This window comes from Somniosus microcephalus, chromosome 26 (assembly GCF_052327205.1).
Source record: "Somniosus microcephalus isolate GS21.2 chromosome 26, FLI_Smic_1.0, whole genome shotgun sequence".
Classification (NCBI taxonomy): domain Eukaryota; kingdom Metazoa; phylum Chordata; class Chondrichthyes; order Squaliformes; family Somniosidae; genus Somniosus; species Somniosus microcephalus.
Window position 1 is genome coordinate 26481507 of NC_141012.1, and position 18062 is coordinate 26499568.

Consider the following 18062-nt stretch of genomic DNA (forward strand, 5'->3'; position numbering starts at 1 on the left):
GAACACAAGTTTAAATCCCACCAGGGCAGTTTGTGAACTTGAATTCAGTTAAAAAAACAACAGCAAATAAAAAGCTGGTCGTAGTAGAAGTGACCATGAAGCTGTCGGATTGTGGTAAAAATCCAACTGGTTCACTAATGTCCTAGTGGGAAGAAAACCTGGTCTGCTCTATATGTGACTCCAGTCTCTCACCAATGTGGCTGACTCTTAATTGCCCTCTGAAGTGGCCTAGCAAGTCACTCAGTTGTGTCAAATCGCTTTGGGCACTAGGGGTGGGCAGTAAATGCTAGTTTTGCCAGTGCTGCCCACATCGCAAGAATGAATATGTATTTATATTAAACTGCATCTGCCAACTGTCCACCCACCTTCTAAATCCCCTCGCAGCTCATGCGCATCCTCCACTATATTAATTACCCTTGTTATTTGGGTGTCATCTGCAAACATCGAGATGAAGCTACTGGTACCCTCTTTCAGATTATTTCTGAAAATGTTGAAACGTACCAGTCCCCAACACCGAGCCCTATTGGACTCCAATCATCAGACCCTTAATCCAGAATATGATCCATTCACACACTGACCCTATATCCGATTACAGTCACAATCCAATCTGGATTTCTTTAGCCCTTTGAAATTTCAGTGTAAAAATCCATTGCAGTTATTTTGGAATTGTGCTTTGTGGTTCTTTACTGTTGATATGGATTGAAAGAAAAATACTGAACTTCTTAAGAGTAAATACTAAAAAATAAAAGTGATATGGAAAAATGATCCAACATTTTTAAAATGAGTCATTCCAGTTGTCTTAGCACGTATCTGAGCACTGCACCATATGTGCAGACAAAAAAACCATCACGTTTGATCTCTAGTCCACATGTTTTTAGCAGGTGCAAAGAAGACATGGCTGCTAAAGTGAGATGGCCAGAAAGACAAGTTTCGCTGCTCTGCTTTTTAAAAATGGAGAAAATACAAATAAGATTTTGCTTAAGAGCTTCATTACACACCTCGGACTGGGGCTCCATCCATTATTTCATACTTTGCTATCGTGTCATTTTCATGAAACACATTTGGTCCAGTTCCTGTAGTTTCCCTTTTTATGATGTCAATCTCCATATGCTTGATCTTGATTCGAACCAGTAAGAAATAGATCTTTCCCACAATTACATCCTTCAAATGGTACCTGGAATTACAACAGACATCAGGACTTGGACACTCAAGAGCTGCTTTTATGGCATAACCCTTCAGAGTACCGGATTACCTCCGTTGCTTTCAAAATATCATCTCCACTTCTGCACTAGAATTTTATAGAAAAATATACTGTAAAAGACAAAGAAATGTATCAAAGCAGAAAACTATTTTCAAGCATTATTCTCTGAACCAAAATGTCAAACAAGGCGGCACAGAAGTGCTGCTACAATTCTCAACAGTTTAACATTTTGAGCAGCTTTCAGAATACACACATTTCGCCCACAACACACCTAAGATGTTGTGCGCACTTATAAAACAGAATTAGCAAAGTGCAAAGATCCAAATAACATTTTTTGATTCATTCGTACTGCTGTCTTCAGAAGTGGAATCTCGTCACAGTGAATTCTTTTTAAATTCACTTATTTGCCAGAAAAAAGGTTAATCAATGACATAATTATGCCTTTGAAAAGTTGTAATTTTATGCCTTTAAAATGGGGTTGGATGGTGCAGTGGACTAAACGCTAGCCTTTGGGACCTTGCTTCAAATCCAGCCTGACGTAATAAAGACTCACTACGCACTTGGTTGTACATAAAGCAAGGCTTTAATCGACTTGTAACAAAACATGGAGGTCTAGTTAGTAGTCACTAGCTTCCTGTTTCCAGACTGTCTCTGGCCAAGGTGGGCCCACGCCCGATAATTTATACTCCTCGGGCGGCGCCCTCAGCTGGCCGTTCAGTAGTACTTCTTGTAGAAGTTGCGATTTATGACAGCCTATACTGCTGGATGAACATCTCCTTTGTTCAACTGTACAAGTCTCTGGAGGAGGTCTGCAAACATGGGTTACGCTGAAAGCTAAGGCTGTAACAGATACATCTGGGGATACACACACCCTCTAATTAGGACAAGTCAATGAACAAATGTTTATTTATAAAGTTGCTTTCTTCTTTAAGTGTGGTATTAATCTTGATCATACATTTTATACTCCAGTGAAACAAAAAGTGGGTTGGATTTTCTCAGTGGACCTTGAAAAGATTGGAGGTCATTATTTACTTCCAGAATTCAAACAATTAAAAAAGAGAGACTTTCTTAGAAGTAGGAAAAACCAAATGGACATCTCCTTTTTAAAATGAACCTGTCTGACAATGGCCAAATACAAAACCATGGACTAATATGCTAAGACAAACAAAGCATTCTAATATAAGGTGTTTGAAAATCCAACATAAACATGGCAAAATGTACCTCTATGCTGAAGTGTGCATTTTCATCATACAGGTATCTCTATACTAAACTATATATTTCTTTCTATTGACAGTAGTGTTATTGCAGTCCCTTGCTTTGATATTTCACACGAGTGAAACTAAAAATTAATTGCACACGTGCGAAATGATCAACTAACCATCGCAACCAAGGGCAGCACTCCAGCGATATCATGAGAACACTCAGCATCTAACGGGAGAGCAGATCCTCATGCTGCATCATCGTATGGAAGCCACCAACACTGGTCTACTAAAAAGGAACACGTTGCAAATTTTAATGTTTGAGGAATTTAAAGAAATTGCAGTAACAGCAAAGTCCATAGAATAAACACAATATTGCACCTTACCAATACAATCAGTATTTCATGAGAGATCTAATTCACTCATGCCTAAAGTCCTTGTGAATTCTCACCTGTGAAATACGCTTCAGTTGGGCATTGCTACTGACACAGTATCTCATGCACACATACATTTTTAAAACTGACTTTTACTTACCCCAAAAAGAATGCATTTAAAAGATGTGAAAGCAAAGTCAAATCTTAAAGGCTGCCAACGTGAACCAATTATCAAAGCAAGTTCCAAAGCAGCGGACCATAGTAAGCTTCTTCACTTCAGCAAGACATTGAAAATAAAGAAATCTCATTTACCATATCTTAAAGCTCCATGATAGCTACACAGCAACTAGCAAAATTGTGTTCCATGTAACAAAATGATAAAACCATGGGGTATTTTGAAGTAGACATAATTAAAACTGCCCATTTAGAAGGGAGGAAAATTCAATTGCATACAAATTTCACTAAGTATACAGCATGAATAGAGTTGACAGTTTAAACTAAATCGGGCCGAGGGTACTGAATTTGGATGATCAGCCATGATCACATTAAATGGCGGAACAGGCTCAAGGGGCTGAATGGCCTACTCCTGCTCCTATCTTCTAGGTTTCTATGTAATGGGAAGTATATTCTACTGAACTGCGTCACTCTGTTTTATGCTTTGGAACTGCAGGTCAGGCACACCAGCGGAGCAGACGTTTTGTACAGGACATTCCCTGTGACGTTCACAAATTCCACCTATATGGGTGGCACTGACGATGCTGCATTTTTATTGCCCATCTCCAAGGTTTTGGTGGTGGGCCCTCTCCTCGAGTTGCTGCGGTACTTGTGCTAATGGCGCACCCACAATGGTGTTAGGTAGGGAATTCCAGGATTTTGAGCCAGTGATGAAGGAATGGAAGGAATGGTGGCAGTATATGTTCAAGCTAGAATGGTGTGACTTGGAGGGGAACTTGAAATTGATGACGTTCTCATGATCTTGCTGCTCCTCTTGATGGTAGCACTTGTGGAACTGGGAGGTGCTGGAAAGTTGCAGCAGTTCATTCTGCAGATAATATATATTGCAACCACGGTGTGCCAATGGTGGAGGGGTGGATATGAAGGCCAGTGGCAGGGGTGCTGATTAAGGAGACTGCTTGATTCTGGATAGTGTTGAGCTTCTGGCCTGTTATTGTGGCTGTATCCAGGAGGTACAGGAAACTCTCGATTTACCGGCACCCAAACAACCGGAAATCTCGGTTAACCGGCAAAATTCAGGAGTAGGTTGTTAAGTTTTTCTTCATATTAGTGGCTGTTTCTTGATTCTTGGCTGTGTAATCGGGGGTTTCTGCACTTGTTGCTAAGGAACAGGGACACTTGGTCTGCGGCCGGGCTTCTTGCAGCTGTTGCTAAGCAACAGGGAAGCCTGGATTTGTTGCTGTGTACGGAGCTCTCGTACCTTTTAACTATAACTCTCTGTAATCCGGACTTTTTGATAAACCGGCACCACGCCGGTCCCGGATAAAAAAGTTTCCTGTAGTGAGTATTCCATCACACTGCCGAGTTGAGCCTTGTAGATTGTGGCGAGACTTTGAAAGGTCAGGAGGTGAGCCACCCATCACCGAGTACCCAGCCTCTGCCTTGCTCTTGAAGCCACGTTGTTGCTATGGCTGGTCAAGTTAAGGTTCTGGTCAATGATGATTCCCAGAATGTTAATGGTGGGGGACTTGGCAATAATGGTGCTGCTGAAGGTCGCGGGAGGTTGTTGGACCGTTTCTTGTTGGAGGTGATCATTACCTGGCACTTACGTGGTGCCACTTGTTAACCCAAACCTGCATTTTGTCCAGGTTCTGCTGTAGGTTTGCACAGGCTTCTTCATCATCAAGAGTTGAATGGAGCTCAACAATGTGGAATCAGCCGGATTCCTGACCTTATGACGGAGGGAAGGTCAGTGATGAAGCAGCCGAGGATGGTTCTGCTGGGGACACTTCCCACAGTGATGTCCTACGTCCGAGGATTGGCCCCCAAAAAACCCTGAGCACCTTCCTTTGCGTCAAGTATGACTCCAGCTGGATGGTTGTCTCCTCGACACCTTTAAACCTTATTTTTATTCAGGCTCCTTGGTGTTGAATTTGATCAAATGATACCTCGATGCCAAAGGCAGCTACTCTCAGCTCTCCTCTGGCATTCAGCTCTTGCATCCATTTCTGGACCAAGCCTGTGAAGAGGTCGGGAGCCAAGTGGTTCTGGCAGAACCTGAACTAAGCAACAAAGGATAAAATGGAACAAAATATGACTGAGACATCAATAAGTTTAGAGATATCTTCAATACATTTAAGCTAATAGATTCATTGATATTTCCCCTTTATTACTGATACTTTATTGAACTACTCCTCCAGTTTTTGAGAACCATGGAGATATTTAAAACCACCCATCAGGCTACGGATGAAAACAGTGATGAAAGCAAGCGGCTTCTCCGCTTCATTTTGTTCTTATCAGGGCTGAGAAATGTTTTAAAACACAATTTTCTTGGAAAATATGTTGCACTAATTTTCTCTCCTGCTGGGCTAGGCAATTTCCTACCGCTGAGGAAAAGCAAGTTGATCTGTTCCCAGGACTCTGTGTACACTGTGACCGAGGCAGTCATTAGCAGGTACAAAACAACAACAGGTGGTTTTCCTCGCCCTCAGCCCAGCACCAGCCTCCACAGCAACCAAGACTGAGATTGGGATCTCAGCACAGTGGAGGAGCTCCTCTCCAAGACTTGGTGTACTAATACTCAATGTCTTGAACCACCAGTTAATGCTATAAAATTCACGTTTACAGACAACGTGCATCACTCTTTAGTTGTTTGGTCAAAGTCTACTTGAACATGAAATCTTCTACCGGTAAAGCAAATATAGACACAAGTGAGGCACGAGAACTTAAATTAAGTCTATGCAACAGGCAGTATCACTTCTGTTAAAGGCAGCTACAGTTCACTTGGGGCTTCAAGGGATTTATGCAGTCTCCAGTTTGTCAGTTCATTATCCGGATGTGGACTGACAAGATGGAAAATGACAATGGGGGTAATTTTAACTTTGGGCGATATCAAATTGACCACCCATTATACCCCTCACCCGAATTTACATTCAATGGAAATTAAAATCAGGTGAGGTGTATAATGGGCGGCTAATTCCATATCGCCCGAAGTTAGAATTACCCCCCTGAATCCTAATGAGAGTTGGACCCCAGACTCTTCGACGTTCCTTCAATATTGCACAGATCCACATGTCATTTCAACTAGAGTCAAATCCACAAACAGTGAAATCCTCTTGTATGCAGAACACTTCTGAACTGAAGAAAAAAAGCTTGCATATATCCAGATCCGAGTGTATGGCTGCTGCATGTGGGGAGAAAAAATTCCAGCTACTTAATGATTGAGTCCAAGTCTCTCATGTTATGTTTTAAATTATGTGCCGTACGCAAAAATCATGTTAGGGTTTGCTACCATCTTTATAGTTATGCTTCTGACCTGACCTCTACAGTCCATTTGAGCCACTGGACTTGCATATAAATCAGAAATCACCTAATTATTAAAGGCTGATCTTACATGTTCTTGTGTTCCCCCCCCCCAAAAAAAGAGAGACTCAGGCTGGGGTACGAAGCACCAGTCGAAGTGGCCTGTCTACATGTGAACCAATCTGGTGGTTGATGAGGGGGGGGGGGGGGGGGGAAGGGGGAAATCACAACAGAGCCTGATCTTCTCCTCATCCTATATCCACACAGCAATCAGTAGGAAGAACCATGGCTGCTTTCCTCCTACTTGGCCAGGGTGGTGATGCCAATTCTAGCGTCCTTCTGCACTGGTCATGTGTATATCTTGAACCTGTACTTGGAGCCATGCATTAAAATGATGAGGGGACTGAAGTGGATTTTACATGTATGCAACTTAGATACCAGCTATGTCAGTTAAACAAGTCCCAGACCCAGTCAGTAACTATATAGCTCTCATGCGCAAGTCTGGTTATATGCAGCTTTTTTTCCATCTGTCCCAACCTATGGCCTACAACAGGATTTCACTGTACATACTTTGACTTGTTGTATTCAAATTCAATGTGTAGGCAGTCTTCAATCCCAACTTCCATTTTGATGGATGAATTCATCTCTGGGTAGGTACTGAGGGTGTGAACAACAATGTCCATCTCCTTTGTAATATCATTTAACCTACGGCTGATGGTTGCTCTTAGAAAGTACCTGAATTTGGGGGAAAGAGAGAAACATTACATGAGCTTTTCTTTAAATAACAGTTAAGTTGACTTGAAATCTTTCCCCTGGTGTGATTGTTGCCACACCTCCATTTCAATATCTGCCAACATTCACTACCATTTCTAAATCATTACTTTTTGTTCACAATAACATCACAGGCATAGGCAAGGCCACATTTATTGCCCGATCCGGAGAAGGTGATGGTGGGCCTCCTTCTTAAACCACTGCAGTTCTAGTAGTGGTTTAGGGGGCATTAAGAATCCCGTGCAGGTTAGACCAGGCAGGGGTACCAGCCGACAAGTGAGCAGATTTATTGAAATGATGATTTCACAACCTCTGGGTTGTTCATCTAGTACCTTAACATTACTGTCGATTGGCAAAAATCAAGTTTACAACAACAATATAACTATTCTAATATTACTGTAAACCAGAATAAAAACATAAGGAATTAAACCATTTATCTAGGTAGCTTCTGGACAGAGAGCAACAATTACATGGATACTAATTATCATATTAAATATTTATCATATTAAAATAATCACCATCACATTCACTTGTTAAAGCTGTGTTCAAAATATTTTTCCTACTTCTTCAATGTCCTCAGATTTTAGTAAAGGATTATGATAGGCATGTGACATTTGTATACCATCTGTAAAAAAAGTCACCAGTATGGTTACAAATGTTCCCTTTCAAATCTTTAGTTGAAGCCACAGAAGGCATTTTAAACTGCAAAACCCCAAGGTGCAGTACTGATGGTCACTGGGGGCGGGAGCAATTTGAGATAATGATTAAGAGTATCACACAAATAAGTGAGTTGGATTCATTGTGATTTTTCTTATAGCGCTCTGGTACCAATACATTTAATGGGTCTAGTAATAACAGTACTTTAGTTTTAATTCAGCTGAAATAAACCACAAAGGATGAAAAGTCTCTCGTCAATAATTTTTGTGGTAGAAGATAAGTAAATAGAGCTGAGGTACAAATCACCCATAATCTAATTGAATGGCGGAACAGGCTCGAGGGGCTGAATGGCCTACTACCGTTCCTAACCGCTTATGTTCTTGTCTCTGTTTATTATGCTCGTTCAAGGCATTTAAAGTTTTGGTTCCAATCCTGACGGCTGTGTGCATGCATATACATGAGGGCATTGAATAAAAAACAAGGCGATTATGTTGAATTTGTACGACAGTTATTAGATCACACAGAGTATTGCATGCGTTTCTGGGCACCCCATGACAGGAGAGACATTAGAGCCATTGAAAGGGTACGGTGAAGATTCACTAGAATTGATACCAAAAATGAGAGGATATAGGTAGTCAGAAAGGCAAAAAATTCCAGATTTTTGCCAGTGAAACAGTGAAGGCTAAGGGGATCAAAGGGGTTTCAAAAATTATGAAAGCTTTTGAAGGTAAACGGTGAAAGATTAGCTGGGCTTTTCCACTCCTACGGAATCTCGGTCTAAACTTGGATGTGTTAGTTATTATTCATTCATAGTCCAACAATCAACCTGTTTCCACTGGTTGGTGAATCGGTAACTAGCAGACATAAATGCAACAACATCTTTCAAGCAGCCACTGCAAATAATTGTGTAAAGAATTGTGGATCATCATTTAGCCTAACATTTTACTGGCTTTCTCTGAATTTATTCTATTTTTTGGGCTCCAATTTTTGTCCCTGATTTTCTCTCGGTTTCTGACACTAAAATAAAAGCTGAAAAACATCTGAGAAAACCCCCACAAAAAATGATTTTAATGATCCTTAACAGTTGCCCAGCTAATAAAGAAGAATTTAATACTGCACCTACGCCTATTACAGGAAACTGTGCGCTATCCGGCACCGACGGGACCGAGCTGTTGCCGTCCCATCAAAATTGCCGGACAAACCAGCGCTAATGTTAAAACATACGGAGCTTGAGCTCCGTATCTAGCAACAAACCCTGCTTCTAAACAGTCGGCCGTACCTTGCAAGCGTCTCTGCAGCTTAGCAACAGCTTCAGCGAGACCTTGCAGAGCCTGACTGGTGGAAAAAAAAGCAACGAAAAGAAAAAAAAACTAACGAAACGGCTCCTGATTTTTGCCGGTGGCTTGAGCATTCTGGACAGTTAACCTCCGGATAAACCAAAGTTTCCTGTACTGTTGTTTTTGCTTCAAAATTATCCTGGAGTTTGAATTAAACAGTCTCAACACAAAATAGCAAAGGATTTTTTTTTTTTGTTGTTGCAAGATTTCAATTCACATAAAATTTAGCAACTTCAAGTTGAGGAACAGATTGTATATTTCAGTCCTTATTTTGCAGAGCCTGTTCCCGCTTAAATAACCACATCATGTTTCATCAGAGCAGTAATGTGCAGATAGTAATTACCCAGCCAAATACAGTGCAAACCAAGTTAATCAAATACAACTGCTTGCACAACCTTAGGAAACTGTTATCTATATTTAAAAATGTTCAAGAGCATTTCCTGGAAAGTTATAGAAATTCCATATTAATTCTGTGGTTTGTACAAGGAAATGTTTTATCTGGGCAAAAAATGCCTGCAGAGAAATATGTATCCCGCGTTGATGCAAGGAAAAGGGTGCCACACACATATCTAGTTTGGCCATACCTTAACAGGAATTGAATAATGAGAACACTTGTCATAAGCAATGTTCCCCACCAAATGTCTATCATCTGAAATTTCTTGGTAACATTGCAGCAAATCATCGTGTATATCTTGTCAGACACTGAACTGGACAACTACATAACATTTAGGCCTTTTGTAGTGACCTGCTACTTTATACTACAGGAAACTTTGAGGTATCCGGCACTGACGGGACCGAGCTGTTGCCGTCCCATCAAAACTGCCGGACAAATCAGCGCTAATCAGAGCTCCGTATCTAGCAACAAACCCTGCAACAGCTTCTAAACAGTTGGCCGTAGCTTGCAAGCATCTCTGTAGCTAAGCAACAGCTTTAGCTAGACCTTGCAGAGCCTGATTGGTGAAAAAAAAGCAACGAAAAGAAATAAAACTTACTGAACCGACTCCTGAATTTTGCCGGTGGATCGAGCATTCCGGACAGTTAACCTCCGGATAAACCAAAGTTTCCTGTATTTACTTCCAGCTGCTTCCCTGAACAGAACTCCAGTTCCAACAGCTTCATTATGACTACAAATGGCTCTCCCCTGACATTGCTCACATTTTCTGGGGTAGATTGTGTAGTTTAACTGCTAAACTGACAGTCTCTTTAAGGCCAATAATTAAGTACGGCCTGCGGCAATTGAAATACTTACAGCTGCTCCGAATTGTACATGATCTATCAAGATTCAGTAAACTGCCTGTAAATTTTAGGCTCAGGTTAACGGCTGATTTAAAAAAAAAAAAATTTTTTTAAGATACTTTCAGCTCTGTAATAAAGTATGACAATGTGCACCGAACACAGAATTTGATAAATCTACTAGTGGATATCTTGTGGAAGAAAGCCAGGAAGCAGCAACTGAGGTGGAAAACAGCAGGCAGGGCAGGGAGCACTGGCTTGGAGGGAGCAGGATAGGGTGTCAAGAAAGAAAGAACGTACAAACTTGCATTTATATAGCAGCGGCCGAGGTAATGGAGAGGGCGGGTCGGGTGGGGTGGGGTGGGAAGGGAACAGGCCTAAGAGGTCTGAGGGCATGAATGGATAATGAGCACGTTGGAGCAAAAAGAGGTTAAATCCCCGAAAATATAGCAGGCAACCAGCCTTGAAAAAGAGAAAGGCCTTCAACAAAGATAACAGGAGGGGACAAAGAAGAAAAAAAGCAAGCAGAAGAGAGCTGCTAGTGGAGGTAGACTTTCCGAACCGTCAGAATTGGGATGTTGTGGCTGGGAAAACCACTTGATCCTCTCAAGTCAATCAGTTAAATATGAACAAAGGTTTATATCACAGTGCCACCTAGATGGAAGGTTCAGCTCGGAGGAGTGAATCTGCTCATTAAATACGAAAGCCAAGGTGTGACAGAAATAAGTTTACATTCATGTAAGATTTTAAAAGTATCACTAGTGAATCTCCCATGGTCTTGCTTATGGTTAGCTGGAGGAAATAGTAGTTGTGTTTGTTGTAACAGGCTGAGAGGGGTTACAGTGCCACTTCTGGATCAAGCAAGAACAGCAGAAATTCTTGCAATATTGTTTTTAGAGGAAAGATGAATAACAGGCATTACCTTTATTAGGGAACACACAAACTCCAGGAATGTTATCAAAATAACTAAAGGTGAAGTTAGAGATCGGAGGGTGTACACCTGATGCTCAACAAATCCGTAACTGCAGAGCAGCAATCAACAAGGCAAATAGAATGCTAAACTACTCAAATCTGTAGAGTACAGGTCTAAGGGTGCCATGCTAAACCTGTGCAGTACTTAAGTCAGATCGCAGCTGGAGTATTGGATTCAGTTTTTACCACTGAGATACAGGGAGCCATTTAAGCCCTGGAGCGAGTGCAGAGAAGAACTGCAAGAGTGACTGTGGTTACAGAAGTCTGAGTTTTGACAAAAGCCCGGAGAAACACGCACGATTGAGCCGTCAAACAACTTGCCGAACAGCTGACTTCAAAGAGAAGTACAGTGTTTATGCTAGTAAACAGTATAGCAAATATAAACTGGGAGCATGAATTCCAAGTTAAACCATGAAAGTAGAACGAGGGACAAAGGAGCAGGAGTAGGCCATTTAGCCCCTCGGGCCTGTTCCGCCATTCAATTAGATCACGGCTGTCTCGGTATCTTAACTCCATCTACCCGCCTTGGTTCTGTAACCCTTAATACCCTTACTGAACAAAAATCTATTATCTCAGTTTTGACATTTTCAATTGACCTAGCCTCAACAGCATTTTGGGGAGGGCGAGGGTAAATGAGTTCCAGATTTCCACTACCCTTTATGTGAAGAATTGTTTTCTAACATAACCCCTGGATGGCCTAGCTCTAACTTTAAGGTTATGTTCCCTTGTTCTGGTCTCTCGTACCAGTGGAAATAGTTTCTCTCTGTCTACACTATCAAATCCTTTAATCATCTTAAACACTTTAATTAGATCATCCCTCAATTTTCTATATTCTAGGGAATACAAGCCTAGTCTGTGTAACCTGTTCTCATAATCTAACCCTTTTAGCCGGAGATAGGTCTAAAATTGGCAAAAAGCAAATTAAGGACTGATGTCAGTTAAGTTTTTTTTTATACAGAGTGCTTAACATGTGGAATGGAATTGTGTAGTACAGTGGAGGTAAAAAAATATTCAAATCATTTAAATTAACAGATGCTGCAATGGGGCTTTTTTCTGGATGGATGAGGTAAAATCAGTGAGCTGGGATGGGCAAATGATCTTCATCATCCCTATCTATTGTGATCTTGTATACATGACGCTTTTCAGTTCCAGCTTACATTCTTTAGAACCATCACAAGATTCAGACGGAGACAGGACTCACCGTAACTTCACATTCTGGCCAGTGTACGACTCGTATGGCTTTTCTACATGTGTAAACTCAAAGTCAAACGTCTGGGACTGTGTCATCTCACCAGGTCGGGCCAGGTCTTTTACCAGAGACACAAACTCATGGTGATTCCCTCGGTCGTAGTACAGCTCTGTTAACAGAAAGCACAATTTTGTTTTGTTTTTATATTGTACTAAGTGTTCAAACAAAATATTTTTTTCTCCCCAAATGTTGCACTTGCCTCCTACAGTCACCAATGTTATGTCATGAAAATCTGAGAGAGCAAGTTAGTCTCCGAGTTTTTCCAATTTCCTTCTTTTGCATTATCCACTCTGCCGAGATACAATTCAGCAACATAGTAACGACCCTCTTCTACTTCAGCCAGGGAGACATTCCTCACAGCGAACCTAGCCAGCAAGTACTGGCAGGCTTTCAGGGTTTCACATTTATACACAGTATTAACAAAAATCCTGATTAGGTTTCCTTTCTACAATTTGCTGCCCACTTCAGATGCCACTATCAAATGTTCCAGATAAGCAGGTTAGGTGAACATTTTTGGTATTTTGAAAACTTTAGCTTGGGGAATCCCAAGTACCTTCACTGAAAGTTCGTAAAGAGTTTACACTGAAGCAGATGGTGTACAGATTTTTGCAATGTGAATTTAGGAAAGACTGCATCACAGAACAATTCCAGGACAGTGTCCAATAGTATCTGCTAGTTCACAGAAATCACAGAAACCCCACAGTGCAGATAGAGGCCATTTCGGCCCATCGAGCCTGCACCGACACATATCCCACCCGATCCCCGTAACCCCTACACCAACACATATCCCACCCTATCCCCGTAACCCCACGTATTTAATCCCCCTAACACTAAGGGTCAATTTATCATAGCCAATCAACCTAACCCGCACATCTTTGGACTGTGGGAGGAAACCGGAGCACCCGGAGGAAACCCACGCAAACACGGGGAGAATGTGCTATTGAGTTCTAAGGTTTGAGCTTCAAGCCAGAAGTCATGAGTTAGCAGAAGCTCAGCTATCATTACATCATCAATAACCTTGCTGTTATAATGATATTATTGTTCATCCTGTGACAGCAGAAACAGGACATTTAACAGTATTACTGGTACTGAAGAACATTTGCAATATCAGCACTCGGGACCCTAATGTGGTAAACCACTGTTAACCTGTACATGCCTGTGTTGTAAACCACTGTTAACCCTGTACAAGTCCAGGCATGTCTCAGCCCCTGGCTCCACCCCTAAGCCCGGGTATAAAAGGTGACTCACCACCCTTCCCCCGGGAGCTCTTAGGATGGATTCACTAGCAGAGGCATGCTCTAGGTCTTAGTCAATAAAAGCCTACTTCATTTAAGTCCATCTCGTAGTCTTTGGTATTGTTGATAGCGCATCACCTAGTAGTTCGCAACAGGAGGTGTTAAGGAAAGTACATCTTGCTCTAGGGAGAATAACTTTCACATAAAAGCAGCAAGAACATATGTACACAGAGTGCACACAGAGTAAAGCTCACAATACAAGACATTATGGGAACACAAATTTTAAAAAGTCTGCCCCAAATACAAAGATATATTAAATACAGAATTTGCTCATCAGTACAACATTCAACAGAATTGAAGAATATCTCGGATTTGTTGTGTCCTCAGATTCTACAGGTACCTAAATTACTTCTCGGGCAACAATCTCTTATTGTCGATGGGCTATCAGTACAGTCGCAAAGATTTTCTTCCCAAAATATGTTTGAGCCTCGAGTTTATTTGCAGAGTCGAAAACGAACAACATTGTAATTTTAAATATACACCTCTCCATAACTTCTAAAGGAGTTGCTGCAATAACTTGGGCAGTACCAAGGTTACATCGGCAATGGAATATTCTTTTGGATTACTGAAATTATTAACAGCTCTTTCAGAGATGGCGGCTCATATATATACCAACTCAATTCCATGCATGAATCTGCAAATACCATTAACCAGGAGTATATATACACAAGTGACTTGCAGCCAAATGGACTTAAACTCTCAGCCAATACATAAGCCAATCGCTGGGCAATAAACTAATGTTTCATTGTTGCATTACTGACTTTTACAGATCAGACGCTGAATGGGATGTAATAACAGATAAAACAAGTCTACATGATCGAAATACGTTCTGCTACTAATACTCCGATATTAGTTTCCCCAACACTGAAGGGGAAAGCCAGCATCAGCATTTTTCTCCCTCCGTTCAAATGGATTGCAAGTTAGTTTCTATCTCAGTGCAACTGTCCAAGGTTTTAGAACAAAACAGTAACCATCTTCCCGGGCCTGTCAATGCCACTTTTGAACCAACTACCAAGGGGTATGTGAATGTGATGTGGGCTATTTTATGCTCCAATTTCTGCTTGCTTCTGCTTAACCGAGTTTAGAAACTGAGCACGGAATCACAGAGGCACATCAAAATGTCGCATGATCAGGCTTCTTTAGTACTTGCATGATGTGAAATAACCAACAAGTTTGTTTCTAAGTAAAGCACGAAGCTTAGTCAATCATTCAAGCCTTTAATACCAGAAACTATTGTATTGCGTGGAACACTTGGCTTCAGTAAAGATTATAACTAACTAGCACTGGGCTTTGTCCACCATGGTGTTACTGAACACAAGTATGGTACAAAGTGTACATGACACACTGTGCAACATATTAACTCAAGAACTTTCAAATAACTGATGCAGACGATTGGTTAAATGGATTGTGCGAGATAATTGTTCTCTCGGGATTGATTGAAAAATCTAACCACAAGTCCTGCAATCCATCACATTACATGCAGACATAATCACAACAACTTTTATATCTCTGTTTAGAAAGATGGATATGAGTTAATAGCAATAATGTCCATTAGTGACATTATTGTGGTCTTGGCATAAAAAGCCACAGATCTGCTTTGTGCGACTTTATCAAATAAAGGCAAACTGAAATCAGCTGAAGACATTTTAAAGTTTGCAGTTAATTCAGTATCTAGAAAGTTGCAAAACTACTTTGTGAAGTGGTTGTGTAGTCAGATCCTGGGTGTAGAATTATTTACGTTGTGGGACGGGTTCCACCGCAACTGAGGAACAGAGAAACTGTGCGTGTACAGCTGCGATAAAGGTCCATGACTATGTACTTTGTTGTCTTTCCTTCACCAGACACAGGGCAGGTGGTGTTTGTCTTTACAGGCTATTATATGTGCACCAAACTGCTGGACGATGACTGCACCAACCACCGCTATTGGTGAGGCACACCGCCTCCGAATACAGCACTGCCAAGTTTATCACATCACAGGCCAACACCAGGACTGCAGCTGGCAGCATTCCAATAAAGCAAAAACAGATCAAGAATATTTCAGGTCAAAAGCGCAGAGGAAGGGTGCTTGTACTTTGCAGTTTGACTTTTGGAAATCACTGTGCCATCTTCATGCTACCACTCTCCGATTTACATACCCAGTTGGTGCCATCCTCTATCAAATGCAGGCAGTAGTAGAGCCAGGAAATCCAGCAATAGCTCACAAGACTCATTAAAAAGTAGGTCTTTGATGCAGCTTAAACAAGATGTTGGCACTTTTACATATTCTAATGCAGCCAGTGGTGGAAAATTGGCATAGATGCCATTGGTTATACTTAGGCCCGGAATTTGCGGTCGGGATGATTCTGATTTCATTCCGCTTTTGAAATTGACCGTAGCTTTGGGATTTGGTGCATGCAGTCTGTCATTGACAGCTCCGAAACAGGCTGCGCTGTGCTCTCCACCGCCCCCCCCAGAGAGCCGGCAATCAGCCAAATCAGGGAAACTGACAAAAGCTTCAGCTCTTCCGCAGTAAGTACGCTGTTAAATTCCCCACTAAAAGTTAGACCCAAAGGGATTAGGTGTAACTGGGGTTTTGACAGTGTCATTACTGCTAAACAAATGTTAAGGGCCTGGGAAACTAATTTTAATTTTGTGCAGTGTGAAATTTGACCATTTAGAAACTTTTCAAAAAATTTTTTGTCCATCTTTATTTCAGGTTTGTCTTTTCCCCATGAGAGCCCCAATCTTTGTAAGATTTTCAAAATTAAAATTTTAAGAGCTTACTCACTTCCTTGTTCGCTGTCTGAGAATTCTGCATTTTGATCGGCTGCTCAAAAAGCTTGATGATGTCACAGCAGTTCGCACAAGGGAATCCCCACTACAGTTCTGTTAAACTAAATTCAAGGTCGGAAAACCCAAAGTTCTCGACACAGGGATCGTGAGATCCTTGTGTGAAGCGTACTTCAGGACCGGCGGCGAACGCCTTCGCTTCACTGCTGATCGCAAACTCCGGGCTAAAGTGCCTAAAACAATTCACAGGAAACTCTTTGGTATCCGGCACTGACGGGACTACCGTGTTGCTGGTTGATCAAAAATTCCGGATGATGGAGAGGGTTATCTACCGAGGCTATTTTTAACAAAGAAATTTTTTTTTAAATCAAGAAATGTGCAGTATACAGTAATTGGGTACTCACCTACAGAACGTTGTGTTAAACGGATGGTGGAAGATGCTTGATTAAGTACAGTACTGCCAGTTGAGGGTAATGCAATGCAATGACTACCAGCAGTGTGGGAGACAAACAGTACCCCTGTAAAATGGCGGATCAGAAGAGACTCCCGGCAGCGCGGGAGAGTCAGACTCCTGTTACAGGGGTATTGAGGTGTTCCGACTTCTGACAGCGCCAAGAGGCCGAATAGTGGCAGTTTGGAGAACTACCCCCCTCTGACTAACTCGGCCACCACGGGAGACTCGGACACATTACCGGTTATTGAGGTGTTGTTTTCGGAGTGAGCATTTTGCCGGTTAATAGAGAATTCCAGATATTTAGGTGCCGTTTAAACGAGTTTCCTGTACAACCAAATTGAGCCTGAATTATATTACTCACACATTATATCAATACAGAGCTGTTATTTTAGGATTTGTACACTGGTGGGGTAATGACTGACTGAAGGCAACTATATAAAAAAAAACAGGCAGTGTGTGACAGTAGACTCTAATTTTTGGAAAGAGCGCAACAATGACAGGAAAATTGGCAACTGAAGTACCAAAGGATGAACCTAGTCCTTATGTGGTTGAAAGGATTCTCCAGTAACTCTGCCACAGTCTATGATGGGTAACCTGAACTTCTGTACACAAACGACAACACCGACCGTGAAAGAATTGCATAGAATGTTGCTGGGATTTTATGCAGACATTTTGGATTGATACTTCATGCTGAGGAAATTCAGCTTTTCTTTTTATGTCAAAAGCATGAAACATAGAAGATAGGAGCAGGAGTCGGCCATTCGGCCCCTCGAGCCTGCTCCGCCATTCAATGAGATCATGGCTGATCATCCAAACTCAGTACCCTACAGTACCCTATGAGGCTTGGTTTAGTTGCTAGCAGCTCTTGCAGTACTGGTTCCATCAGGATCTTGTACAAGGCTGAGAGTCCAGCAAAATCTCTTTGGACATGAGCAAACCAACCTCACCCAATTCAATATTTTTAATCACGTTGGGCTACACTGAGTCCAGGAACAAGAAATGGGTTTTCTCAGGACCCCAATCACTGGGCGGATAACGTTTTTATTTTAATCTGCTGTTACTAATTAAAAGTAA

General features: G+C 41.6%; 1 protein-coding gene across 1 annotated transcript in view; it reads right to left on the reverse strand.

The window, feature by feature from the left end:
• The window catches only part of LOC147100358 (vacuolar protein sorting-associated protein 26B-like), a 32085-nt gene that overhangs the window by 10722 nt on the left and 3301 nt on the right, over positions 1-18062 (reverse strand). Inside the window, exons 2-4 of the mRNA XM_085967979.1 lie at positions 12423-12579; positions 6822-6986; positions 999-1174 (exon numbers count right to left, since the gene is read on the reverse strand). Coding sequence (XP_085824105.1) covers positions 999-1174; positions 6822-6986; positions 12423-12579 — 498 coding nt within the window. The remainder of the gene's footprint in view (positions 1-998; positions 1175-6821; positions 6987-12422; positions 12580-18062) is intronic.